The sequence below is a fragment of the Neltuma alba genome, unplaced genomic scaffold (assembly GCF_004799145.2).
Source record: "Neltuma alba isolate B1F8T4 unplaced genomic scaffold, ASM479914v2 tig00002405_pilon, whole genome shotgun sequence".
Lineage (NCBI taxonomy): Eukaryota > Viridiplantae > Streptophyta > Magnoliopsida > Fabales > Fabaceae > Neltuma > Neltuma alba.
The window spans coordinates 35,856-61,752 of NW_021632851.1; the positions used below are offsets into that span (position 1 = coordinate 35,856).

At 35.2% G+C, this 25,897-nt stretch overlaps 4 protein-coding genes and 1 non-coding gene across 5 annotated transcripts; 3 read left to right on the forward strand and 2 right to left on the reverse strand.

Moving 5' to 3' along the window:
- The first annotated feature begins 95 nt into the window (after window positions 1-95).
- LOC114725570 (histone-lysine N-methyltransferase ASHH1) lies at window positions 96-5,545 on the forward strand. The gene is made up of 11 exons (XM_028912102.1): window positions 96-443; window positions 922-990; window positions 1,105-1,169; window positions 2,058-2,214; window positions 2,631-2,717; window positions 2,861-2,945; window positions 3,022-3,115; window positions 3,246-3,444; window positions 4,077-4,111; window positions 4,371-4,857; window positions 5,076-5,545. Exons 2-11 carry the CDS (start codon window positions 988-990, stop codon window positions 5,349-5,351), a joined length of 1,488 nt encoding a protein of 495 aa, XP_028767935.1. The 5' UTR covers window positions 96-443; window positions 922-987; the 3' UTR covers window positions 5,352-5,545.
- Window positions 5,546-9,077: 3,532 nt separating this feature from the next.
- Window positions 9,078-10,614, reverse strand: LOC114725561 (peroxidase 12). Its single transcript, XM_028912091.1, has 3 exons — window positions 10,345-10,614; window positions 10,009-10,206; window positions 9,078-9,910 (listed from the first exon to the last, which is right to left on the reverse strand). The coding sequence occupies exons 1-3, from the start codon at window positions 10,585-10,587 to the stop codon at window positions 9,296-9,298; spliced, it is 1,056 nt and encodes a 351-aa protein (XP_028767924.1). The 5' UTR covers window positions 10,588-10,614; the 3' UTR covers window positions 9,078-9,295.
- Window positions 10,615-12,725: 2,111 nt separating this feature from the next.
- Window positions 12,726-12,798, forward strand: TRNAR-UCU (transfer RNA arginine (anticodon UCU)). The gene has a single exon. It is a non-coding gene; the product is annotated as a tRNA-Arg (tRNA).
- A 4,732-nt stretch (window positions 12,799-17,530) lies between these two features.
- On the forward strand, window positions 17,531-18,009 carry LOC114725627 (uncharacterized). Its single transcript, XM_028912157.1, has one exon. It carries the CDS (start codon window positions 17,546-17,548, stop codon window positions 17,891-17,893), a length of 348 nt encoding a protein of 115 aa, XP_028767990.1. The 5' UTR covers window positions 17,531-17,545; the 3' UTR covers window positions 17,894-18,009.
- Window positions 18,010-20,694: 2,685 nt separating this feature from the next.
- On the reverse strand, window positions 20,695-25,352 carry LOC114725636 (probable serine/threonine-protein kinase At1g54610). The gene is made up of 7 exons (XM_028912167.1): window positions 24,819-25,352; window positions 24,083-24,367; window positions 23,680-23,997; window positions 23,314-23,535; window positions 22,724-22,818; window positions 22,134-22,236; window positions 20,695-21,074 (listed from the first exon to the last, which is right to left on the reverse strand). Exons 1-7 carry the CDS (start codon window positions 25,221-25,223, stop codon window positions 20,745-20,747), a joined length of 1,758 nt encoding a protein of 585 aa, XP_028768000.1. The 5' UTR covers window positions 25,224-25,352; the 3' UTR covers window positions 20,695-20,744.
- Window positions 25,353-25,897: the final 545 nt, after the last annotated feature.

Consider the following 25,897-nt stretch of genomic DNA (forward strand, 5'->3'; position numbering starts at 1 on the left):
ACTAATGAATTTACTATCCCCTAATAGTACATAATAAAATAAAATGAGGTTTGGCGTTTAACATCAAAATCACCCCCCCCCCAACCGAGGAACCAGGATCGAGGAGTCTTGTATTATAGTTGGCCTGCTTGTTCCGATGGAAATGGATCACCCAGCGTGCGCACACGCCTCCTTGGTTCGATTTTGTGAACTGGGCTGAGGACGACTGCAACCCATTTCATCCCCGCCTGCCTCTTCAGCATTAACGACGGGTCTCCGCCTTCTGCTCCAGCGCTAGTCCGAGGCGAAAAACCTCTTTTCCAGTTCCACCATGGTTGTCTTCAGCTTCGCTACCCAACTCTGACGGGGTTCTAACCACTTTCAACCTAACTTCCACCTGGCCTGAACTGAGCCCTCAAGCCCTCGCCGCTGCCGGAGGGAACCGGTAATTGGTGGCATTCCAGGTCTGTCATCTCTGGTTTCTTTGTGCATCATGTCTCATTGCCAGGTTAAACAACACTGATCAAATGGTTCTCAGTTTCTTGATCTTCGCTTCGTTTTGACTGTCAAATGTCGATACTGAGGGTGAATTTGCACAACCCGTAACATCTATGTTTATGATGAAACCTAATCTCAAGGAATTCTCCCCAGCTTTCCATATGAACATAAAACAAAAGAGAATCTTTTCATCCTCTTACAATCAATAGGAGAAATGGAGATTCTTGAAGCTTCACAAAATTTTGTTTTTCTGGAGAAATGATTTTTTTGACGAGCACTGAGTAATTCTGATCCATTATTCCCACTTGCAACCAGCGCTTTCTTTTTGGGTTGACCAGTGGGGATTAATTATTTAATTCTTCCGTTCTTTGCATGAGTTGTCTACGATAACCGATTTGAACACTCCTTTTCGGTGCCTTGTATGAACTTTCCTATTTTTGGCAGGGGGATTGCAAAATACCTATGACAGCCATCTAAACAGTCGTTCAAAATCAATCCTTGGATACCGAAATGGTAGCTATTTCTTGGTTTTCCCGCCATTTTCTTTCTCTATTTTCAGGCTTATTCCAATTACTGCACATGTTATTTTATATGAGTCAAGTGACATGGAAGCTATTGATTTTGAAGGATCCTCATGCTGAAGAATTTCCTCAATACATCCATATAACGCAGAATGAATTTTTAAACAGAAGGTCAGTTTTTCTCTTTTGTGTGTGTGTGTACATATATACATATATAATATTAGTATAACACGGTTGATGGGTAAAAGGGTAAATAACACTGAAGTGGACCATTGTAGTCAATAGCATCCACCATTTACAGTGCTGAGAATACTCTGTGTATTTTACCCAGCATTCAATATGGATGTTGGTTTCATGTTTCTCTTCTGGTGCCTTCTTTGATAATGATAAATTTCTGGTAATATAACACGAGCCCTTGATGACACTGAAGGAGACCCTGATAATATAACAGATACTGTTTTCTGTGGATGTTTAGAAGGCTATTTCTTTATCTTCAGAATTAGAACGCCTGAAGGAGGTTATTTTTATTAGTTCCTCAGAGTTTTCTGAAGTTCAAACCTTTCCTACTGGCTGCCTATATGTTTTCCTTCATTGAGTTCGTTGAGATTTACGGTTGAAACAGTGAAATATGATGAATGGGATGGTCTGCACACTGGTAGTTTGTGCATACTCACTCACAAAATGGCTGCCCTCTCCTTTTTATATGTATCCTAAATCATACATGATAATTCTCCAAGAGCCAAAGATAAGATAAATGATAACCAAAAGACTCCTCGGCAATAATAAATTCCTAAATCATAAAGGATGTTTTCAGCAACTAACTTTGAAATAAATGGCTTACTTGCAACTTAAGAAGAGCCACCTTTGACTTGTCTCTGGCAATAAGCTTCAGGAGCAAGGAGGTGCTGCCGATGAAAAACCAACCTGAATGGAAGTTCAATCCAAACAACTCAGTGAAATGAAACGTAGATGATCTTAATGATTTACGAAGCCTTACGAGGTGCACTATTCTTTTACTTGTTGTGCTCATTCTTTTAATTCTCTTTTTTTGTTTTATAGGCATGTGAAGCAGAGGGAGGAGGATATTGCTATATGTGAATGCAAATATAATCCTAGCGACCCTGATAGTGCATGTGGGGATGGCTGTCTTAATGTACTGACCAGCTCTGAATGCACCCCCGGCTATTGCCCGTGTGGTGTCTTTTGCAAAAATCAGGTGCATGTTTAGGCTTGTCTGTTTTGATGTTAAATGTTTTTGGGTTATATCTTCCTTAGTATTGTCATAGTTTCAATTTCGAAGTACTGAGTAGAATATAGTCCTTTTTTACCATGCTGAACAAGCTAAAGAAAGTGTATTATTGCAAAAATCCTGCTTGTATTTAATTGTTAGAAGAAACTTTTGATTACTATGTGCTAGACTGTATGTCTTAATGTGTTTATTATGACATGTTGCACATCTATCTGCTAGTCCTAAATATTTATTTGAATTTGAATTTCTCATTAAGGAATAATTACCATTAAGTGTTGGGTTTTATCATTTGCTGAACCTGTGTCATGCTGCATTATATCTTTATATGGAATGAAACTAACTGCAACTTCGTATTTCTTTTAAACCATGTCTTATGGTTATAGAGATTTCAGAAGTGTGAATATGCAAAAACAAAGTTGTTCAAAACTGAAGGCCGGGGATGGGGTCTTTTGGCTGATGAGAATATTAAGGTAATCATGTTATGAGTTTCAGCAAAACCTTTCAATTAGAAAATGAAACTTTGTTGCTTGAATTCATGGCTACTGTGGCATTTTCTGACTTGGTTATGCCTTATTAGGTATTCTTATAATTCTAAGCTTTAATCTCTTTACAGGCAGGCCAATTTATCATCGAATATTGTGGAGAAGTAATTTCATGGAAAGAAGCCAAGCGAAGAGCCCAGGCTTATGAAATTCAAGGTCAAATATTAACTTGTTAGATGTTCCATTTGATAACTGATCTCCCTGTTTTCTAAAAGTTCTCTTTAGTTTGCAGGTCTTAAGGATGCATTCATTATTTGTCTTAACGCTTCTGAATCCATTGATGCAACTAGAAAGGGAAGCCTTGGTAGATTTATAAATCATTCATGGTAAATCTTTTCAAATAAAAGCTAATTTGAAAGCAAAACCTTTACCATGCATATATTGTTGGCTTTTTGTTGTAGTCCATATTTTCCCTGACCCAAGATTTGAGACAACTTAAACCTGTTAAGTTTGCAGTCAGCCAAATTGTGAGACAAGGAAATGGAATGTCTTGGGTGAGATAAGAGTTGGAATATTTGCAACACAAGATATACCTGTTGGAGCTGAACTGGCATATGATTATAATTTTGAGTGGTTTGGTGGTGCAAAGGTTCGTTGCCTCTGTGGTGCAGCCAAATGTTCCGGATTCCTTGGAGCAAAATCTCGTGGTTTTCAGGCAAGTTTTGTGAATCTATTAATAACACTGCAACATTCAAGCATCAAATGTTGATGTTTTTTGCTTCTATGACCTTATTGATTCTGTGATCCTACAGTTTTTTTAGCTGAAATTGATAACTACGGGCCTATTAAGTTATGAATTTTACTTCTTGGATGATGTTGTGAATCCTTTTTGGTCTCATTTAAGAGTCAAGCATGTCATATTGGAAAGCCCTTTTGAGCTAATGAATGGGTAATTTTTATATTTTGGTTTTGGGAGATCAACCTCTCGATATTTTTTGTATCGATCTTCTTCACTCTTCAATAGTAGCTGCGAACTAATATTTGTTCCCCTCTTTTTTGTGCCTTCCCTTCCCCTTGAGTGTTCCCCTTTGCATGCCTTTGTTTTGATGTTAAATTGTTTTCATCTGGAAGAATCTGTACTGAAATGATACTTTAACTGGGAAAATCATTGCACTAGCTGCAAAGAGTAACTTTATATGTCAATGGTTTACTGAACCTACTTCGGTGTCATTGTTATGGTTATTTGTGTCTAATCCCCCCCTCCCTTTTGTGTTACTTCTCTCAAATTTTTTTTTTTAATTGTGGTCTTTGCTTATGATCTTTGATTTTTGTGGAAATTCTGAGCAGGAAGATACATATTTATGGGAAGATGATGATGAAAGGTAATGTGTTATTTATCTTATGCCCTCTCCTGGTTTTAATGTTTTAATTTCTTTTAGCATTCTTCATTTAAAGTATTAGTGGCTGTGAGTATTAAGCACATAATTGTTAGTAAGGTCTAATTGTGAGTATCAAGTACATAATTGTTGTTTATTGTCATTCAGTTATTAATGGCTGTATGAATATTAAATAGATAATTGTTAGCGAGGTCTGTCAATCTGCACTTGTGATATAGTTCATCGATCTGTAGTTTGTTTACAGGTACAGCGTTGAGAAAATTCCAGTTTATGACTCTGCAGAGGATGAGCCTCTCTCAAAGGTCCTTAGAAACTTGCACCCTGACATTCCTGGTATGCAAGTTAATGGGAAAATTGAACACTCAACGGATGTTGTCATAAAACCTGAACAATTATCAGAGTCAACTGCTTTTGGCATTCAGCCGCTTGGATCGGTTCCAACGAAGGGTTTACATGTCCATCCGATAAAGTCTGAGGTAGAAAGTAACGATATGAAATTGTACCCTAGAGATACTCAGCAGGCCTTTCCACAGAACAATGCAATGATATCACGAATCAGAAGTAATACTGCAGCCCGAAACTATCGCATTGGACCTAGGTCCATACCTGCCAAAAAATCAAAGAAATATAACGGAAGCATTAAAAACATCACACAGAAGCAAGTCGATGTGAAGTCTGCTGCTGAATCTTTAGCATCAAAAGAAGCACAAGAGGAGATTTTAAGATATGAGGTATTACTTTCCTTGCAGCTTTTTTATGTACCGTCTGGCTTGTGATACCTAAGGAAAGAAAATTGGAGAGGGTGAAAGAAAGAGCAAATGAGAAACTAGACGAAAAGGAATCCATCTAGAACATCCCAATCCAAGCAACTAGTGCCCCCTACCTCAGTCCCAAGCAAGTCCTTAGCTTTATGTTGAGCTGTTATCTGAATTTTCGGACATATTTGCAGGAAATGAAGAATGAGGCAACCTGTGCTCTTGATAACTTATACAATGAAATACGACCAGCCATTGAAGAACATGAGAGGGACAGCCAAGACAGCGTATCCACGAGTGTAGCAGAGAAGTGGATTGAAGCTTGCTGTTTGAAATTGAAGGCGGAGTTTGACGTTTACTCCTCCATTGTCAAGAATTTTGCCTGCACACCTCCCAAGCCTCGTGGCCTTCCAAAACCATCTCCTCAAGTTGATAATGAAAACGAAAATAACAAGCTCTTGACGAATTGATATTCTTGTATTCCATCTCATTCATTCATAATTCGTAGGTTATGATTTTCCAAATTGGGTGGAGGTACTCGGAGGAAATTCCTTCTGGCCATTTTGTATGTTACATTCATAACACAACAGACCAATTCAAAGAATTTTCTCACGTGCAATCCCCACATGATTCGGTGGAGGCGCTTGCTTTGAGATTATGTCCATCGACATGGCCCTTCTCTCACGTAGATCTCATCTCATAGAGTCATGCTTGAAAAAAAGGGGGAATTATGTCCCCTCAGACGCATTTGAATCCGTTGTCAGCTAATATGTTTCTAAAAACGAAATACTGAGTACAAATTTGAAATCAATACGCAACAACATAATTTCAAAAATAGAACTTATTTTGCATTGTAAATTATGCTAAAAAATTATTTTCATATTTAAGAATGGAGGAGTATTATTATTCACTAAATTAATTTTTCAATTTGAATCATATTTTTAAAAAAGTTGAAACCAACAAGTGGGAATGAAATTGGGCTTAACCGGGGGATGCATCTGAATATGGAAACATTTGGAAGTATCGCTGAAGGAGATCCACAGGGCCAAACTGTTAAAAATCAAACTTGGTGGCCGACAAGACTTTTGCCTGGGACAGGCCCTTATTATGGTCTCATCCTCACGGTCAGGTCCTACATTCAAACTCCAGTTTTTACATATACATATATAGTTAAACGACAAATCAATTATGTGTCTATATATATATATATATATCATGAATGTATAACGTACGATTCAATAATATATCATGAGTTGTTAATAGTAACTTAAAAAATTAATTGGGAAAAATCAGAGTGCGTGGTATGAGAAAAAATGCACTCCTCTTCAACTATTTTAGGAATCATAAAACACTCTGAGCTTCATTAAATTAATGATGAATAATAATATTCCTCCGATTCTAAATATAAGACTCATTTTGTAGTGCAATTTACACTACAAAAAAGGTCTTATATTTAGGACCGGAAGAGTACAAGTAAATCACTGTTTTAACATGTATATACTAGGCTTTTGCTATTAATCATGATAGACATTAATAAACTATAGCCGTTATAATCTCCTGCTCTAGTGTATATTGTGTGTGCGTATAGATTCTATATCAAGTTCTAAAGGCTCTATATGATACACAGGTCCAAGATAATTGATTATATATATTGAGAAATTTCAGTTCTGGAAAGAAAGAAGACGTAACAGGAAAGTTCATCACGAGTAGTTTATATTGGCCGTAAATAATTGTCAACTTCTGGTGACCTGTGAACGATATGTTCGATTGTCTATTATTGCCACTTGCAATATAAACTTGATCTTTTCCTGGTTTGAACTGAAAACTACTTCCAAAGATTCCATGATTTCACACACACACACATTCTCATCTTGAATATTAAGTTTCCTTTGAAACTTGAATAGTTCATTGAGTTGAAATCCATAGCCATGTCATCTACCATTACATCTTTGTCCCAGCTTTTTCCAGATTATTTTCTAATCCATTTAATAATTTGAATGTAAACGTATTCAGAAGATCCATATATGTGTGTGTGTGTGTGTGTGGGTTTTGTGTAAGTCACTTTCACTTGATTGAAGGGTCAGGTTAGAAGAAAAATCAGAATGAGGGGACACGTAGGCATGTATCGTAGGCATGGCGCCCACCTATTCTTAAATGCTGCAAATCATAAATGGAGTTATTCAAATCATGCCTGCTTCATTAATTCAGTATGCATGCACCTCACCCTCTACTTTCCCCCTGCAAATATGACCCATATATGCATTTAAATTGATGAATTTTAATATGGGGAGAATTATAACCAAGCCAAATAAGAAAGGAATTTAATCACTTTAAAATCTATAAACAAGTAAAGAATAAACAATAATAAATTTTAAAGTAGAAAATAAATAGGTTTAAGTTGGTTACTTATTATTGAGATTTTTTTATAATTAATTTTTTTAGGATCTAATTCCCCTTTTATATATATATATATATATATATATATGGGGAACCAACTCCGCTGTTCACAACACTTTTTCTGTAATATAATTTACTAAAACTATAGTATGAACACAGTATGATATTGAATTTAGTTTTGGGGCAATGTGGCTGGCATGATTTGAAAATGGAAAGTTTTTCCAAAAACTTAGAAAAATCCAAGTTGGGCGAGGCCTTTATTGGAAAAAGACGAGAATCATGGTGACACGACAGGACACCACTGAACCTTATCAACAGGACACAACTCTTTCCTTTATCCATTTTCATATTCCCATCCCAGCGGTGCCCCGCACTTATGATCAAAGATTTTAATTTTGTTTTGGCCTAGCCTTTTCAGAACTACTGTGAAATTTAGCTTTGTATTACAAATTGATTTTATCTTCTTTTGTTTTTTTACTTGGCATTTCCTAAAGCTTCGACCCAAAATCTATATAAAAAATATGATGTGTTAAAATGTTCGGAAAAAATAGAGATCTTGTATAATCATATTTGATACTAAGCATTGTGAAGGCTCAACGACTCAGGCCTGGAAAAGAATAGTCCAAATTAAAATTAAGAGATGATCAAAACTATAAATGAAAAATTAACCAAATTTAATAGTAACGGAAACACATTATCATACATTATAAGGAAAATTGCAATAAGATTTTACTTAAGAAAATTAAATACCAAAAAATCTCTTAAAGTTATTAAATTATCCTTGGCAAAAGATCTCCTTGTAAAAGATTTTATTTATTTAATTATCAAATTATCCTTATTTTTTTAAGTATGCATTGATAACTAAAAGAGTAGTTATTAACAAATTAAGTTGTATTGATTAACAACTATTACGGTAAGTATTGACAACATATTTTCTCAACACATCACAAAAATATAACATCAATTGTCAAAATATCTGTTATAATAGTTGTTAATTGTTACACCTTTAAGTTTTTAATTACTTTCTTTGTCAATGCATACCGTAAAAAAAGACAAAGACAATTGGATAATTAAACAAATAAACTTTCTTGCAATGAAATCTTTTGAGACTTCAAATTAATTTAATGATTTTAAGAGACTTTTTTTATTTAATTCTTTCAAGTGAGATCTTATTGTAATTTCCCCACATGTTATCACACGAAGTTCAAAAAATGACTTCTGTAGTTCAGTTAGCAGCTTAGAAATAACAAAACTTGTTATAAACTATGCGATGTGGCGAGTGTGTGTGTTGTCTAAATTCTATACGTTGTAGTATGCGCGCAATGCGGTTATAATATAAGGTATTTTCAACACCTTAGACTATATTAGTTGTCTTCACTTTACTTTTGTTTAATATATAAATTTTTTGAGAAAATAGTAATTTAGACTCTACAGAACAATAAATTAGAAGCAATATTATATATTCATATAATAAAATTAATTGGCTCATTTCTATTAAAAAAAATAAGATTGGAGTATTTTGTTTTAAAAAAAACAAAGAAAGAAAGTCCACTGTGTGAAGGAGAGAGGATTTAGCACACATGACTTTTCAACGTCTAGAGATCCTCAAGTTATGCGTTCTGTGCCAAGTGGAGTAATCCAACTAGTACTTGTCAGTGCTTTAGCACCATTTTTTCAAAGATGCTTGTAGTAATAATTGTTCATTTTCAAAAGATCAAGATGTGCTCTGTACTTTGCAAGGCTCAAATTCACAAAATGAACTTAATTAATTATTAGTTATTACCACAACACTGCACACATACAACGACAAGAAGCATAGATATATATATATATATATATATATCTCAGTACCAGAGTTAGAACCCTCCAAAACGTAACCTTGCACAAATTATTATCCAAATTAAACGATCAAACACCCAAAAGTGTCTCACATCTCGCACTTGGGATGATATCTAAAGTAAAACTTACAGAAGACTTGAAACGTGCATCATCATGTATCCGTGGCCTCCATTATTATCTAGAACTGTTCCGCCATTTCAACCGCCTTTTCCACCACAGAAGCCAACATAGACTTCTTCCCACTGTTCCTGAGATTACACTTGGCTCTGATCTCTCCCTGCTTCCCCGTCAAAACCCTAAGCTGGCTCATCTTTATCATAGCGTTCGTGAACTTCTCGAAGAACAGCTTCTCGTCCAGCGCAAAGCTCTGTACCAACTTCTTGGTACGACCGTCGGAAAACAGGTCCTGATCTGACGTGAACACTCCCTGTCGGTTCATCAGGTCGATGTAGTACTTGTTGTCGAACTTGTTGGGAGTTCGGATGTCGAGGTTTGCCGTGTTGGGTGAGCTGGCGCTGGGACAAGTGGCCTTGAGGTTCTTCAGGAGGGTCTGGTCGATGGGAGCCGGGCTCGTGCCGGAGACGCGGTCGGAGAAGGAGTTGCAGTGGGATCGCCCGAAGGTGTGGGCGCCGGAGAGGGCGACCACGTCGGTCACGTCGAATTTCTGGTCGTCGAAGGTCTTGATGGTGCCGGTGGTGTTGGCGAAGGGAGATGGGAGGTTGCTTGTCTCGTCGAAGTTCAAGGTGAGGCTGTCCCGTCTTCCTAGTGGAACTGGGAAGCTGGGCCCTCCTGTCTGCCATTATTGTTGCAGAAAGAGAAAACATAAGCTCGGAAGACGATATCAAGATGAGAGAAACGAATAACTTTGATAAGAGAGATGAGATTAATTACCAAGACAACAGCATCACGGCCCGCGAGAGCGACGATGTCAGCACAGGAGACAACTCTTCCACATTTCTTGTGGACGAGCTCTCTAATATCGTCGATGGTCTTCAAGGCCTCTGTTCTGATGCCACCGTTGGATCTGGAGTCTCTCTCACTCTGGTTGCTTGGTGCAATCGCGTCCAACAAGATGGACCCATCACACCCCTGTATACACATTAACAATCGCATCAAAACACAGGAATTGAAGTGACTCGGAACGAAACGAAAGAAAATGACGATTCACAGAAAGGTGCCACTACTTTGCGTGATAATTAAGAGAGTACGAGGGTAGCAGAGATGTACCTGGACGAAGCAGTCGTGGAAGAAGATGCGAAGCAAGGCAGGGGCTTGGCCGATGTCCTTCTTGAAGACGGATTTGAGATGTTTCGTGACCATGGATTCGACGCCGGGGCAGCTGGACTCGTAGAAGGTCCATGAGAGGCCGTTCACGATGGGAGGCTTGGCCTGAGACTCTGCCTTAGTGGCAGAGAGGACGAGGCAGGAGATGAAGAGCAAAGAGTAAAGGAGGGATGATGAGATCGCCATATATGTTTTACTCTCTTCAATTCAGAGTGAGCATTGGGGTCCTCTGGTAACAGAGTCTTTTATAGGCGGAAACCAGTGGCCTGGGCCATTGTCCCACCAATCCCTTCCCTTTCACTTAGAGGTAGCCTCCCTGTAATTACAAACTGGATTACATGCTTTAATTTGTCTTTGTCTACTTTAATGCCTGTCAACCACTCCTCGTCCGTAGTAGTTTTAACTTCTGGCAACCATGTCTTAGTTTGTCTGCACACGTGCTATAAATTTATTTGAGGGTTAAATAAAGGTTAATTTTGTTTCAAAAATCAAATTTTTTACATTTATTATATCAAGTTTTCTAATAACACTTTATATCTTACTTTTAAAATATCATCATTAAATTATAAGGGAAAAAACAAATATATATACTGTTAAAGCTTTTCCTGTTTTGATATATTCGGAGGATTATATTAATATTAGAATAAAAGGGAACGGGCATACATACAGTTTATTTATTTTTGCCAACATATATTGTTACTTTATTACAACTAATAAGCATAACAATATCCCTAACAAACTACTCTTCTCATCCTATTTACAAGATAGAGAAAAAAATTACTTTTTGATAAATAGGACTGAGATAAATTTTTTTATATAGATATACAATTTTACTTTTTATTTATTATTATGTTAATTTTATTTATATGAGATATAATATATATATTTAATAAAGATAAAGTTAAAAAAATTTTATTTTTTAAATAAGTATAAATAAAATTTAAAATTTTTCTTAACTCATATAAAACATATTAGAAATAATTTATAAATAATATTCCGTATATAGCATATAAAACTTTTGAATTTCCAATTATTATAATATATGCTTAAATCAGCGTAGTGCGTGCATGATGAATATCTCAGTGATCATCGTAAGATCTTTGTTGTTATCCCCAAAAAAGCACCAGTATTTGTTGATTAATAAATGGATGGGAGAGCAGTTGGGTTTGCGGGGCGAATAATTGGAGGGATTGGCTAATTGAACATTTAATTAAAATAGTAATCCGCTTTTGGGCGCCAAAATGTGGAGCCACGTGGCCATGTGGCGGACACAAGAGTGGTAAAGTAAGGCGACTTTAAAAGTCTCACCTACTTTTTTTTTTAATAACGTTCCTGTCAAAGATCCCCGGCCCACCAACGAGGACTCTCTGCCTTGGACATGCCTCCATAAATATCAACACCCAAAAATATTATTACCTCTTTTTAATGTTTTTCATGATCCATCTAACAAGAATATTATTAAAAAATAAATAAATAATTTTATATAAAAATAAATAATAATTATATCTTAAATTTTGAATATAATGCGTGTTTAGTTGGTGGAAAAAGGAATGACATATATTTAAAGAAAAAAATTAAATCAGTGAGAGAATGTTGAATTTGATATAATCACGTGTTTAAAAATGTCATGTGGTGAGCACATTCCCATGAAACCTCTCTCTCTCTCTCTCTCTCTCTAACATGTACTCTACAACGCCCGCCATGGCCTCTTGATTACAAATTAAAGCATTTGGGAAATAAATTATATTATAATTCATGGAATATAGAATTTGATTATATCTTAGAGCCAATTGCAATATTTAATATGTATTTTTAAAAAAATTAATTGACCTAGACCTTGAGAACTACTCTTGGGTAACTTCTGTTATTCACTATTTTTTTTAAATAACCACATATTTTTTACATTACCAAATAATTTATTTACATTTGCGTATTATTAAAATTCAAAGTTTTTTTTTTTTGACCAAGTATTAAAATTCAAAGTTGAACAACAAACAGATCCTTGAAATAAATAAAAAGGGGGCGGCTATAAAAAATGGAGGTGGCTAAGAAAGAACTTTATGAAAAGGTTGGATAAAAGTTGAATGAACAAACACTTCTCCATGACACGCGTCAAGATTATAATAGTATAAAATTTAAGCCACTTGTTGTTCTTCCTTTGTGCTTCCATCAAAATTATAATTAGAAGTATAAATAAATAGGCATTCCTTTATGCAGAAAAATTGAGACTAAAAATGATCCTACTTGATTTGTTCTACAAATCTTCACAAGGACATGCTTTTATGTAAATAAAATATATATCTTAAGAGCTGCAATCAACAAAGGCGCCCATGGCCTAATGGATAAGGCGCTTGACTTCTAATCAAGCGATTGTGGGTTCGAGTCCCACTGGGCGTGTATCTATTTTCGATTTCAACATTGATCCCTTTTGGGCCGCTTCTTCTGGGTCTAGATTTATTGGGCCCCCACGGCCCATCAAATAACGGGCGTCTGTCTGCTTTAAAGGGGTTATCTGTTATGAAAACGAGACATCTGAATTCATACAAATCTTTGAGGCCCAAAAATAATCATAATTGCGGCAAGCTGTGAATTTTATACTGCTAATTTGAGGAGTATGTTTTGGCCTTATAAATAAATAGCTTAATTAATATTTAAAATTTTATGACGAAGGCCCCTTTAACTTCTACACTAATGCAAATAACTCTCTATCGGAAGGGAAAATGCAAATAATTCTCATATTATAATTTGGGTATTATTTCACTAAAAGAATATATTCGTACATTTCATTGCGCATAATTCAAAATTTAGAAGATTATATACACACCCATATAACTCAAAATTTAAGGAGGTATATAGTGAATGATATATTACGCTGTGATGGTAAAATAACAAACACGAGATGAGGTTATATATGCATAAATTTGGGAAGTTTAATTCAGTGGATTATTGTTTGTCAAATTTCAATTTTTAAGGGTAAGTGTTGTTGTTTGCATATGATTCAAATTTTAAAGATGAGGAAACTTTGTATGATATATATTGTCTTTTTTATAAGTCAAAATTTTGAAGAACTTATTAGTATTCATATTATATTCCACCTCACTCTTACCTCTTAAACTAGCTAGCTGTAATATGGGTGAATAAGGTTAATATTTTGTAATAAATTTGCTTTCAATATTCAAATTATTTACTCTCCATAATATTACCTCTGGTCCTTAATATAAGACCCTGTTTGATTTTTATTTTGGTCCTAAATATAAGACCCCACTCCATTTTGTCTCTCATATTTATACTTTTTTTTTTCAAAGTAGCCATTCTAATAACAAGAGTTCTAGTCAATATACTTGATTAGTAAGGATATTTTAGGAAACACAACACCTATTTAGGACAAATAACTAACTCAACTTACTTCCTTAATCTTCTCACATTAGTCAACTGGCTCTTATAATTAGGATCGGAAGTAGTACTACCTCCGGTCCTTAATGTAAAAGTTAGTTGACTAATCTGAGTAGATTAAAAAAATTAGTTAAATTAGTTATTCGTAATTAGTTATTTCTAAAATATCATTGTTAATCAAATTTATTAATTCGAACTACTATTATTACAAGAACTACTTTGAAAAAAAAAATAGATAACTATGAAAAAGAAAGTAGATTTGAGTTTTATATTTATGATCAAAATAAAAACTAAATGAGCTATTATATTAAGGATTGGATGTAGTATTGTACTCCCTCCATCCCTTTTTATAAGCAACTTTAGACTACATTACGTAGATAAAAAATTAGGACAATAAATGAGTAAAATTTGAAAGTTTTTTTTCTCGAAAATACCCTTATTTACGAGGGATAAAGAATATAAGAAAGAGGATAAGAAAATTATTATAATAAAAAAAATTATAAAAAAGAGAGAATGTGTGACGAAAATAGATGATAGTTTTGAAAATAAGATAATTAATATGTTAGTATTAAAACAAGTAATAAACAGGAAAAAATAGGAAATTTGCCAGAAAAATTTAAGACCATTTGTAAATCTTACTTATATTTAGGGATATGAGACGAATGATAGTTGTGTTTTTTTACTAAAGTATAAGTATCTTCCTATTAAAGATAATCCTATTCGAAACGAATGATAGTTGTTACTTCTAAAAAAAAAAAGGAAATAGAGGGAGTACTTGTAAGCTTTTTTGTTGTTGTTAAATTATGTTTCTTCACGCGACGTACTTTTTGTCGATGATTGCCCTCTATAACAAATAGTTAAAGCGGTGTCAGTGAAAGGTATGATTATATTGGATTGGGCTAAATCATTATGTGCACGCCTACCTACCTCAAACGGAAATTAATCGTGGACTTTACCCTGCAACTTACAAGTTAAACACATTTTTACAAACGTTTAAACTCGACTTAATAGAGTGAGTAATGATATCATAATACACTTAATTGCAATTAATCATATCATATTTTAACCCCATTCATTCATTATTATTAACCCAACATTCTCATATTCCGTTGTGAAGGACTGCATCTCCTGTTATTTGCAGCATCATGATGTCTGCCTCTTTGATAAATTTGTTCAAACGACGAAATGGGACAGCAAATTAATAGTTAATAATTATTTAACCATACAAATATGTAAAAAAATAATCAAAGACTAACACTTAATTAATATATATTCATGATAAGTTACTGATTAATTAGGTTATTTTAATTTAAAAGTTTTTGATAAAATATGTGTGAGAGTGGGTGCTCTTTGAGAAAGCAAAATGAGGATTAAAAAAGTTGCATGCGGTTGCTTTCTGCGTCAAGATACGTTCACAGTTTCACACTTCAATTAGGGCTCTCGTTGGCCTTCTCTATAAATTGGACCCACACTCATAATTGTGGTACTAATTTTTTTGCAGCCCCCAAAAAAGAACAATTTCTGAAGAGAGCCACAGAAAATTAATATTCTTCTAATCTTTAATATAAGATACTCCTCCGGTTCTAAACATAAGATACAAGATCTATTTTGTAGTTACAAAATGGATATTATATTTAGGACCAGAGGAGTATAAGATATAATTAATTAATTCGAATAGATTATAAATGTTAGTTAAATTAGTTAATATGATATATTTCTTTTCTAAAATATCATAAGCATCTTCTTTAATTTTTTTCTTTCTTCTTCTACTTAATTATTGTTAGGGAATATCAATCAGAGTTAATTTAAAAAAACAAATAAATATTTAAAATAGATATTATATATAGGACTAATATCAACTCTCCAATTAGGTGATATATTAAAAGTGAGAGGAGTATAATGTACAAGTAAATTTAATTACCCCTGAGATAATCAATGGTTTAACTGTGACATTTTTTATCGCCATGCTTGAGAAATGGGAATAACATCACTCAATTAAGTTGTTGAGTGAAGGTACGAAGAAGGTATAAATCAGAATGATATTATATGACAAGGTGGGAAGTTTCCTAAGTGTAATAATGAGATTCGTCCGGAAATATATATAGGTGAGCCATCTTGCTTTGTCCCATTATTATTTTATATTAATGCTAATACATATAAACACAAATTAAGTGATCAATATTTACGCATATGAAAAAGCATATGAAGATGGAGGCGATCTTTGAAATATGTGTGTGTGTGTGTGCGCGCAATTAATATGTGGAAGCCCCACACAGCACTATAAATGAATTTTGTCACCCATCTTCAAATATATAGTGGCACATGACTTGGTACCTTTGCTTTCACTAAATTAAACATATGTATCAACAATAATTTCTAATTTTTCAGATTAAAATGTTAAATTACCTACAGAGTAGCTTTAGGGAAATACTCAAATAGAGGCTTACATATGTTACAAATATATGGTCAAGATTTGGGGGAAATTTCATCGATCACCTATATATGCCAAATGTATATATGTTCAAATGTTTGCAAAACCATCCGAAGTGTCACCTAATATATCTTACATTACCTCAGACCTCAGGTTCGTGCAATTCAAGGGGGAAAGATTAAATCAAAGAGGCATTGCATTATTTTCAAGTCTTTGGAACTTCATGCAACCTTTTAAATTATTGCAAATTTAGTTATTTATGGTAGAGAATTATATATGTGTGTCTCAAATAAGAAAATTAATTACATCTAAATCCTAACCACATGTAAATATTAAAAAAGTTGACACGTGAGTAGAAAATGAGGAAATGACTAATTTTTAATTATTGAGGCCTTCTGCTTATTTATATTATATATATCCATCTAATATTAAAGTAAATGTACAAATTTTAATGGTAAAGATCCAAAGATAAATGGGACATGATATATGCAAGTTCCCCCGTCACCAAACAAATAAAATAGAGAATTGATGTTTGAAAATGAAGAATGGGCACTTTGTACAAAGCAAAACATAGTGCCTTATCCCATCGCAGAAACACTAAACAAAGCAACCAAATTGACCCCACCATTATCAAATAGCGTGGTCCCTACCTCAACTATGTGAATTTGTTATATTTTCTTCATTTTGTACACATTTTAATGAATTAACCCTAACATTTTCTCACGATCCATGTCAAAATTCCAGGAAAAAAGGGACTAATTTATTGGTAAAAAGAATTACATATTCTTAAAGTAATAAACACTTATTTTTGATATACTCACATTTTTTTACATCAATTGATATTTTTTTTTACTAAGCCCAGATATTTTCTTATTAGAGACAATCATGTTTGAGATACTACCAAATACTAAATATAAATATTTTTCTTATCGAGTATTCAAATCTGGTTTGATCGCGCTGTGATCAATTAGCCCCTGGTACTCAATCCCCATTAACACATCAATTTATATATATTCCGTCCTATACAAATAAAAAAAAAAATTCAATTTGGTGAGAATATGCTTGAAGGATCATGCGCGTTATCATCAGCGTTCACTTTTGTAAATCATGCAAGTGAATTCAATCTGTGTCATCACTAGCAGACGGTGACGTGTCTTTGTGCGGCAAGTAGGCCCCACCTCCCCCCTCAAGTCATGATTCCCATTGCAGCTGTCCAACATCACACATGGGGTGCCACCACACCGGATCATAATGCCCCTTCTCTCTGTCTCTCTCCTTCGTCCTTCCTCTTAAAAACCCTCAACCACTTTGTGTGTGTTCATGCAGGCCGATCCTCAAGAGCTAAAAGACAAAACAGATCGATCAAGAGAGAGAGAGGCTTTGAAGCTAAGCTTCTCAGCTTTAATGGAGAAAAGCAAGTCGGTTCCTGAGTCATCATGCTCTTACGCAGAGTTCAATGGGTTCGGAGAGAGATCCAACTCTTACAGCTTCAATGGACCGAGCCACAAAGGAAATGGCTTTTACACTTCCAATGATGCAGAGTTCAAGAGGAAGAAGAGGATCAAAGCTTATAATGGTTTCACTGTGGAGGGCAAGCTTAAATCCAGCGTCAGAAACAGCTTCAAGTGGATCAAGAACAAGTTCACCGATACGGCTACTAATTATTAGCTTCACATCCTTATTTAATACCTGATTAGGTAAAGTTTGTCTTAGCTGCTAAACATAATTAGCTGTCAGAGTTTTCAATAAAAATCTTGCGAGGTAATCTTGAAACTGTAAAAAAAGAAAAGAAAAGAAAATTGCTTTTCATGGATTTATTCAAGAATCTGATGGCAAAAAAATACGTACAATTAAGAACTAGACTTGATTATATAAGTTTCACCGAGTTTGTGAAGATCTTTCATATGTCTCATCTTTGAAGGTCACATTAAGGAAGGAAAGGAAAAAGGGAAAGCTAAGCTTTGTTTTAACCAAACGGAAACAAGCTTAGTTATTTCTCTTTGTAAAACTTGTTTGCTTTGCAAATATTATGTCAGCTGTTGGAGATTTTATGTGTATGTGTGTTGGAGGTGCTGATGGAGGAGTTTGGCAGTGAAAATTATATTAGACATGGGAGAGATTAATTAAGGGTTTAACTGTGGGGTGCTTTTGTAACAGGAGAGGAAATATCAAACAAGAAATTAAAGGGAAGTACGTAGTGTGTTTGTGAGGTAAGAGCTGAGATTATGATTCTGAAATAGATTTTCTTTAGAATCATAAAGGTTCTGATTCACGCGATTATCCCAGAAAATGCTTCTGAGATTATATCAAGTAGAACTGTATGTGCTTAATTATGATCAACATCCATGGTTATTAATATCAAATGCATATATAATTCATAACAAATCATGTTAGAATAATGTAACTCAATTTTTCAGACATCATACACTTACATCTGTCAGCTGGATAAGTCCAGAGAGTAGTGAATTCGCAGAGATTGATATTGGTGAGTTTCCAAGAAACTGAGGTTGATTTATGGTCAACTAAGTGCATCTCAATATTTAACCAAACATCTTAATGAACCTCTGATGAGCAATCTTGGAACCCGTCTCTCGGCCCCCGCCCCTCTATATATATAAATATATATTTATATATCTACATTCACACACGCTAATTTTTGTCGGAAGTCTAGTCTTATAAATAATTTTTCAATTAGACATATTTGGCTTGCAACAGCTCATTTTTTCCCTTTAATTTAGGTCAGATTATTCTTTTACTAAATTTAATGACATGGACTCATAGTTCTTTAATCAGTGCAAATTAAACAGCGTACATCATCTAATCTACTCCTCTAGTTCTAAATATAAAATCCCTTTCATAGTGTAAATTATATCACGAAAGGGGTCTTATATTTAAGGTCAGAGAAATAATTTATATGAAATCACAAATCAAAGCATGCCTCGCCTCACCTTAGAAGTGGGTCCAACCTCTAAGTGTCACTTCAGAATTGAGGTTTAATTTTTAATATTAATGTGATGATACCGGCATTTAAATTCAGAAAAAAAAAAAGGTTTGATTATCCATGAAGACAAACTCGGCCAGCCATAATAAGGTTATTTCTATATATGAACAGCATACATGACCCTAATTAGGTTTAATACAATTTTTGGTCGCTTAAATTTGCTTTCATTTTGATTAAATTATAGGTTTTAATCCTTCAAATTTCTTTTTATTTAAAATATTGGTTTTTATAATTCAATAAAAATTCAGACTATTTGGCTTCTTGAAGAGCCAAAACCTATGATTTAAAACTTGAGGAACCAAATATATATTAACCCCTCGTTAACTCTTCTTTTATATTTTGTTCAGACACAATTAGTGATTATATTATGCCATGGAAGGGGTATTATAAGACGTATGAAGCTGGGTTATACCGGTCCAAAAGGAAAAAATGAAGCTGGGTTATAACATGAATATGATGCAATTTATTATTTCACTCATCGGGGGATATTGTTTGCTTCTTTTTATAACGCATTGCTTGTATGCTGAGAAGATGAAATGGATAATTGTAATGGACTATGCCCCAAGAGTGAACAAGAAGAAGTGGAACTTAAGGTCATGGAATATATGGATTAGACTAATCAATCAATCATTATTTTTTAATTAACCCACTTATACAAGTCTAATCAATCGTGGGTCCCCATAAAATGTAAAAATTTAATTTAGCTGAGAGAGATCTGCTCTTGACTCCTACTATTTAAAGAGAGATTAGTCTGCCTAATATTTATATCTAGTTCTGTTTAAAATTGACCAATTCATGTTTTAAAAGGAGGAAGTTGAAGAACTTCCAATTGGCTTAGGATGGTTATTTTTTATGTATATGTCTAATACTCTAGTCTACATTTTTCTTTGCTTTGCCACGTACCTTGCATTAAGTGCTAGGGTTCCATTCAGTGCATGAAAATTTTTAATTTATTTATGATTATAATAGTTTGGATGCGATAAATTCAAAACCTAAAGTTCGTCATACACGTCATGTATATTGAATCTGATCTGATGATTTCCCGCAAAGATACCTACTTTTTCTTCATTAATTTATACATAGGACGTTGAGACGGGAAAAAAAAAGAAGCAGTAATTTTACAAATCAGGCCGAATTCAGTGCTAAACATAATTACGATACTCCTTTCCGTTTATATGACGTTAATATTCTGGGTTTCAGTTTAATTTATAACGTTTACTTAAGTTAAAACAGTCGTTTAAATCATCATATAACTTTCCGAAACAAAAATTGATGTAGGGGAAAGAGGGATCGCCAGTCACACGGCTCCCTGATGGGTAGGGTAAGGCTGCTTGAGAATGACCTTGACCAAAGAAGTTGACACAACACGAGATCATCTTCATTCTTCATAAAGTCACAATTAATGAAAAGAATGAAAATAAAAATTAAAAAAAGTTGACATTTTAAAAAATATTGGTTTAAATGCCACCTGTTCATGGCCAAAAGAAGGGAAAAAGCCACCCGTTCTGTTGAGACCTATCAATGAATTCCAAAGACACCCTTTTTTGGGTTTCTAAATTCTCTGGAGGAAGCTGACCTGAGGATCCGGTGTGGTCCGTAGTTGTTGTCTTGTTTGTTGGACGCATGTTGTTTAGACTTGGGTAATGGAGGAAGGTTCTTGACATTAACATGGCGATGGATTCTGTGGGACAACTTTTGATCACCAAAAGCCAAATTTGGAGAAAGAATGAGAGGAGATGGATGATCCTTTGACTCAGCAGTGTCAGAAACAGATGATGTCCTACTGCTTGGGGGGATTCTGCCCTGTTCTTCATTAGGAACAAATGCCTCAACTTCCTTGCTCAGTTCCTGGTATAACATGTGAAGAACACCGTTTAGAATGCCATCAGGTTCTCTTTTCTTGTTTTGAAGGAAATACAAGCTCCTTAACATAAGTCTACTCAGTTATGATCTTCTCTTTTCCAATTGATATCAGTATATCTGATATTTGAGCTAATCAACCGTGTTCTTAGTTTCTTTCCTTTAGGTTTGGCATCACATTATCAATCAGGAAATTTATGTTTTATACACGATATTGGCACTACCCTTATTGATAGATTGTGACTTTCGCATTAGTCAATTTTTCTTCCCATATTTTTTGCTTCCTAACAATGAATCAAGCATCAAATAGGCAGTAATCATAATATTATGCAGAAAAATCAACCGAATTGACCAAAAAAAAAAAATCCACCGAATTATCTAGTATATCCCGGTAAAAATTGAAGCTCATGATATGGTTAAACATCTTTGGTATAATTATTTAAAAGGACGTGTGCAGAAAAAACACCAGCTCTCTTCTACAGGTTGTGGTCTCCTGTATCGTGGACACAATGGAGACCTCATAAATATTCAATCTGTCTGATGCTTCCTCTGGATTGATGTGGAGCAAGTCAACACTAACAGGGCAAATATCAACGCCCACAACTGTCGGGGAGCTAAATGAGACAACTTAATTAAATGGTCCTTCTCAAGGTCAGAACTTAAATTTTAATATAACACCGTCAATCATATCAGTGGTTTGCATGTCATTAGCATGAGTAACGCAGTTGCTTTTTTAGTTTAATTCTTAGTTGAGGTTTATCATCAGCATTTTGTTTGAGGTTGGCCGGCTGAGCTGTATTTTGGGTGTTTAGAGTTTAGGGTTTAACTAGTTGCAGCCTACAAGCTTACAAATGGACTGCCTAGTCATGCATGTTTCCTCTTATTGAACTTCATAAATCAGATTATTGAGTTGCTCCCAGAAAATTCTTGAATCTTCAAAATTTTACTTTTAGTTCTACAACAAGGAGACATGCGTAGAACAACAACAGGAATACATAAATAAATACATATACTATGAACAGAGCAGAAGGCTTGGAGGATTTTCACCTCTTTAGAAGATACAGTATGCTCTGTTGGCCAGCCGGATGCCACATTCTTCCTTCGCCTCTCATGACGGGTATGAGATCGTCTTAATTTAGCATTCACATTCCTGCAAGTATTACAACAAGCCTTATCTTGCTAACTGCTCATGCCTACATATACTATCTCCAGTCCTAATTATAAAAGCCATTGATTGATTAATTTGAGGAAATTAAGAAAGTAAGTTGAGTTAGTTATTTGTCCTAAATAGGTATTGTTTTTCCTAAAATATCCTTATTAGTCAAGTGTATTGATCAGGACTATCATTGTTAGAAGGGCTACTTTGAAAAAAATGTATAAATATGAGAGACAAAATGGATCGGGGTCTTATATTTAGGATCAAAATAAAAGTCAAATAGGATCTTATATTAAGGACAGAAGGTAGTATTATTTAAGAAAAGAAGTCTCATGTTATAAACGCATACCAGAGTCGGCTTAACCTCACTTGTTAGGTACAAAAACAATACAGGGTACTGCCTTCTACATGTAGCGAGTTTGTGCATCTATAAGTTGACTGAAACTAACCTCAGAACACTGAGTACCAAAAAACGACTTACTCGATCTCTTCATTGGTAAGATTTTGCCCATCATGTTCCGTGTAGCTTACAGGCAGACCAGAGAGATCACGTGCCAATGGGCTTGTAAAGAAAAACTGCAGGCAGAAGGTACATCTATGTTGGAAATCCGAATAAGTTACACATTCAATTATATCCTACTTTTTCATTGGGATTTCGATAGATGAAATTCAGTGCAGTTGTAATAATTTGATATTAGTTGTGAGGCAGTACTTAAGATAAAAGTTTCTTCAATCAAGATCAATCTTAATTAAGAGTAAATTAAAAAAAATACCTTGAATCATGAAAAATCACACAAACCTCCCATCTATTTTTAAAATCAGGGTATTTCAGTCAAAATAAGCTCTCATCATTTGTCAGAGAAAATGTCAGTGCAACAAGGGAAACGGGTGCATATTTTCAAAACAGGGGAAGAACTGGGTTTTGAGCATCCCTCAGTAGAGGAGAGAGTAATTCATTCAATGCGCAATTCAACTGAACATCTAATCTTTCAGTAAAGAAATACGAAGCACGCATTTTTAGGTGCGGAGATCACAACTACTTATCAGGATTTCTCGCCCGGATTGACTCACCTGATTTTGAAGAGCTTTAGATGCAGTGCCACGGTATGCAGGATCCAATGTGAGCAGAGTACACACAAGGCCCACAGAAGATGGAGGGAGATCCCTAAAAGATTCTGCTAGGCTGGGTCTGTAAGTCTTCGGAGGTCTAAATGTTGTGGGAAGATTCAATTTTTTCCAGTACTCCTCTGATGGCGTGCCACATAGCCTGAAAATTCTATGAAGTTGCTCAACCTGAAAGCAGAGAAACTTAAATGACTTGCAGAACGAAATAATAGAAGATGACCAGACAACACAACATAGACACAAAAATAGACCAAAAGCTAAAGATGGAATTTAATTAAAAAGGATTTTGGCAGATCATATGGGCATTATCACCTCTGTTCTTCCTGGCATGATTGGAATTCCCATAAACATTTCTGCCAAGAGGCATCCAGCACTCCACAAATCAATACCAACTCCATAATTCGTGGCACCTAACAATAGCTCAGGAGCTCTGTACCAAAGCGTCACAACCCGGTTGGTGAGATACTGGTTATGGTTTAGGTTATAAAAATTGGCAAGCCCAAAATCAGCAATCTTGAGCATTCCATTTTTATCAATCAAGAGATTTGACCCCTTGATATCTCGGTGCAAGATGCCCCTGTCGTGGCAATGCTGCAGACCTGAAAGCAATTGATGCATATAGCACTTGACCTACATCAATTTTTCCAGATTATTATGGTAAATTATGGGAAATGCTAAAATTGTCAAAGGCGCCAATGAGAAAATTTTAATTAACCTGTGGTTCAGTGAGTCGTTCTTCAGGACGAGATATTATTCTAGCCAAGTCTGATTGCATGAAATCAAAAACAAGATAAATACTATATTGCATTCTTGATGTAGCCAATCCTTTAAGTTTTATGACATTAGGATGATCCAATATCTGTAGTATCGCAATTTCCCTTGCCATAAATTTAATGCTCTCCGGCTGGGATTTATCAAAGCGAACCTTCTTAAGGGCCACAAGTTCCCTCGTGGCCCGATCTCGTGCTTTATAAACATTGCTGTAGGTTCCTTGTCCTACCTGAAAAACAGAAAATTTTACACATGGGCCCAGTCAATTAACGTGCTTTCTACCATCGTCAGCGATGAAAAACCTATGAACCTACAAATCACAACCCATGCTCGAACTTTTTAATCACATTAATTGTTTTTCAGTTTATATCTCACTCAATCAGGTAATTAATAAATAGAAATCCTCTTCAATCAAATTTTTGATCCAAACTCAAACATTGATGACTTCAAGACTCTTAATGATTCAAGCAGCCAAACATCTAACTAGTACCCAAAATGACGCCACATTTGAAAGAATGCTCCAAAGAATCCCAAAATGATGCGGCATAGTAATAGGCTAGTACTTAGTTAAGATGTAGGAGCAATAACGTTGGATGTGTAAAGAATGCTACATCATTTTGCATAACCCTTCATCATTCAGCTTTATCTAATCCGGAACATGACAAAACCCAAACAAAGACCTTGTCAAGCATTACGTATGACTCAGCACTCCGGGGAACCAAGCCAGCCAAAACTTCTCGAGGAACATTATCAACTAACCATCTGGGCCACCCGTCAACCATCTCATCGTCAAAAGATTTCCTTGGTATTTTCTCACCATCATGCACAGCATTTCTCTTCCCCTCTCCCATCCAGCGGTTGCTGCTACCTTCCCTTTCTTCGTTCCCAATACCAGACCCAAGCCGATGCTTTCTGATTTCGCGCTGGTGCACCCTACCAATATCTTCACATTCGCCATATATCTGGCCCATCGATCGTCGATGAGCAGCGAAATCCCCATTTCCAACATACCCATTCTCTAGTTTCAGCCTCTCTAGGCCCTTAGCTTCCGAACCCCCCGATGGCTTAGCCTGAACGCAGCCCATAACTCTCTAGGGTGCCGATCTCAGCATCAGTATGATCCCATTTGTAACGATGTGTACAGGAAGTGACATGCCCGAGTAACAGTGATGAAGAAACGGAAGCAGACGGCCAAGAAGCTGAAGGGCTATTGCTGGGATGTGAGAGAACGAAAAGGATAGGAGAAGAATGTGTCGGATTCTGGAGGCCGCTCATGGCCGGCACTTTTGGAATCTTGCTGTGAGTAAACAAGTACTGTGTGACCTTTTTCCCGAATTTTGGTGAGCGCTTCTTTTCTTCGATTGCTCCGTTGAAAACGTGAGTGTGTACAGTTTTTGGGAAATTGAAAGGCGCGAACTTTCGGGGCGGGAAAACAAACGGACAATTGAACATGAACAGACAGAGCCAGAGTAAACAGAAAGTAAACAATGTCGGCTTTCCGTACGGTATCGACACGTGGAGCACACGTGATCGTCTCTGACAAAGGCTTCTGGCTTTTAAATTATCGTTATAATTAGATGCCTTTTTTCACCCAAAAATTGAGATGATGCGTGTTGTTTCTCAATTCCGAATATGGTAACACGAATAATATTTTATCAATAGTAGTCAGGTAAAAAAATTACTACCTCTTATCCTAATTATGGTTGAATAATTTAAATAGATTAAAAATAAGTTAAATTAGTTATTTATAATAAATATG

What these genes read in the sequence shown, in the direction of transcription:
- LOC114725561 (XM_028912091.1), bottom strand. Translation starts at nt 10,587, where the DNA reads ATGGCGATCTCATCATCCCTCCTTTACTCTTTGCTCTTCATCTCCTGC. An exon ending in TCCACGACTGCTTCGTCCAG is followed by an intron (nt 10,207 to 10,344) that starts GTACATCTCTGC and finishes ATGTGTATACAG; the next exon opens with GGGTGTGATGGGTCCATCTT. An exon ending in GCCGTGATGCTGTTGTCTTG is followed by an intron (nt 9,911 to 10,008) that starts GTAATTAATCTC and finishes CAATAATGGCAG; the next exon opens with ACAGGAGGGCCCAGCTTCCC.
- LOC114725627 (XM_028912157.1), top strand. Translation starts at nt 17,546, where the DNA reads ATGCAGGCCGATCCTCAAGAGCTAAAAGACAAAACAGATCGATCAAGA.
- LOC114725570 (XM_028912102.1), top strand. An exon ending in TGGCTGATGAGAATATTAAG is followed by an intron (nt 2,718 to 2,860) that starts GTAATCATGTTA and finishes ATCTCTTTACAG; the next exon opens with GCAGGCCAATTTATCATCGA. An exon ending in AGGAGATTTTAAGATATGAG is followed by an intron (nt 4,858 to 5,075) that starts GTATTACTTTCC and finishes ACATATTTGCAG; the next exon opens with GAAATGAAGAATGAGGCAAC.
- LOC114725636 (XM_028912167.1), bottom strand. Translation starts at nt 25,223, where the DNA reads ATGGGCTGCGTTCAGGCTAAGCCATCGGGGGGTTCGGAAGCTAAGGGC. An exon ending in CTTACCAATGAAGAGATCGA is followed by an intron (nt 22,237 to 22,723) that starts GTAAGTCGTTTT and finishes TAATACTTGCAG; the next exon opens with GAATGTGAATGCTAAATTAA. An exon ending in ATACTGTATCTTCTAAAGAG is followed by an intron (nt 21,075 to 22,133) that starts GTGAAAATCCTC and finishes ATGTTATACCAG; the next exon opens with GAACTGAGCAAGGAAGTTGA.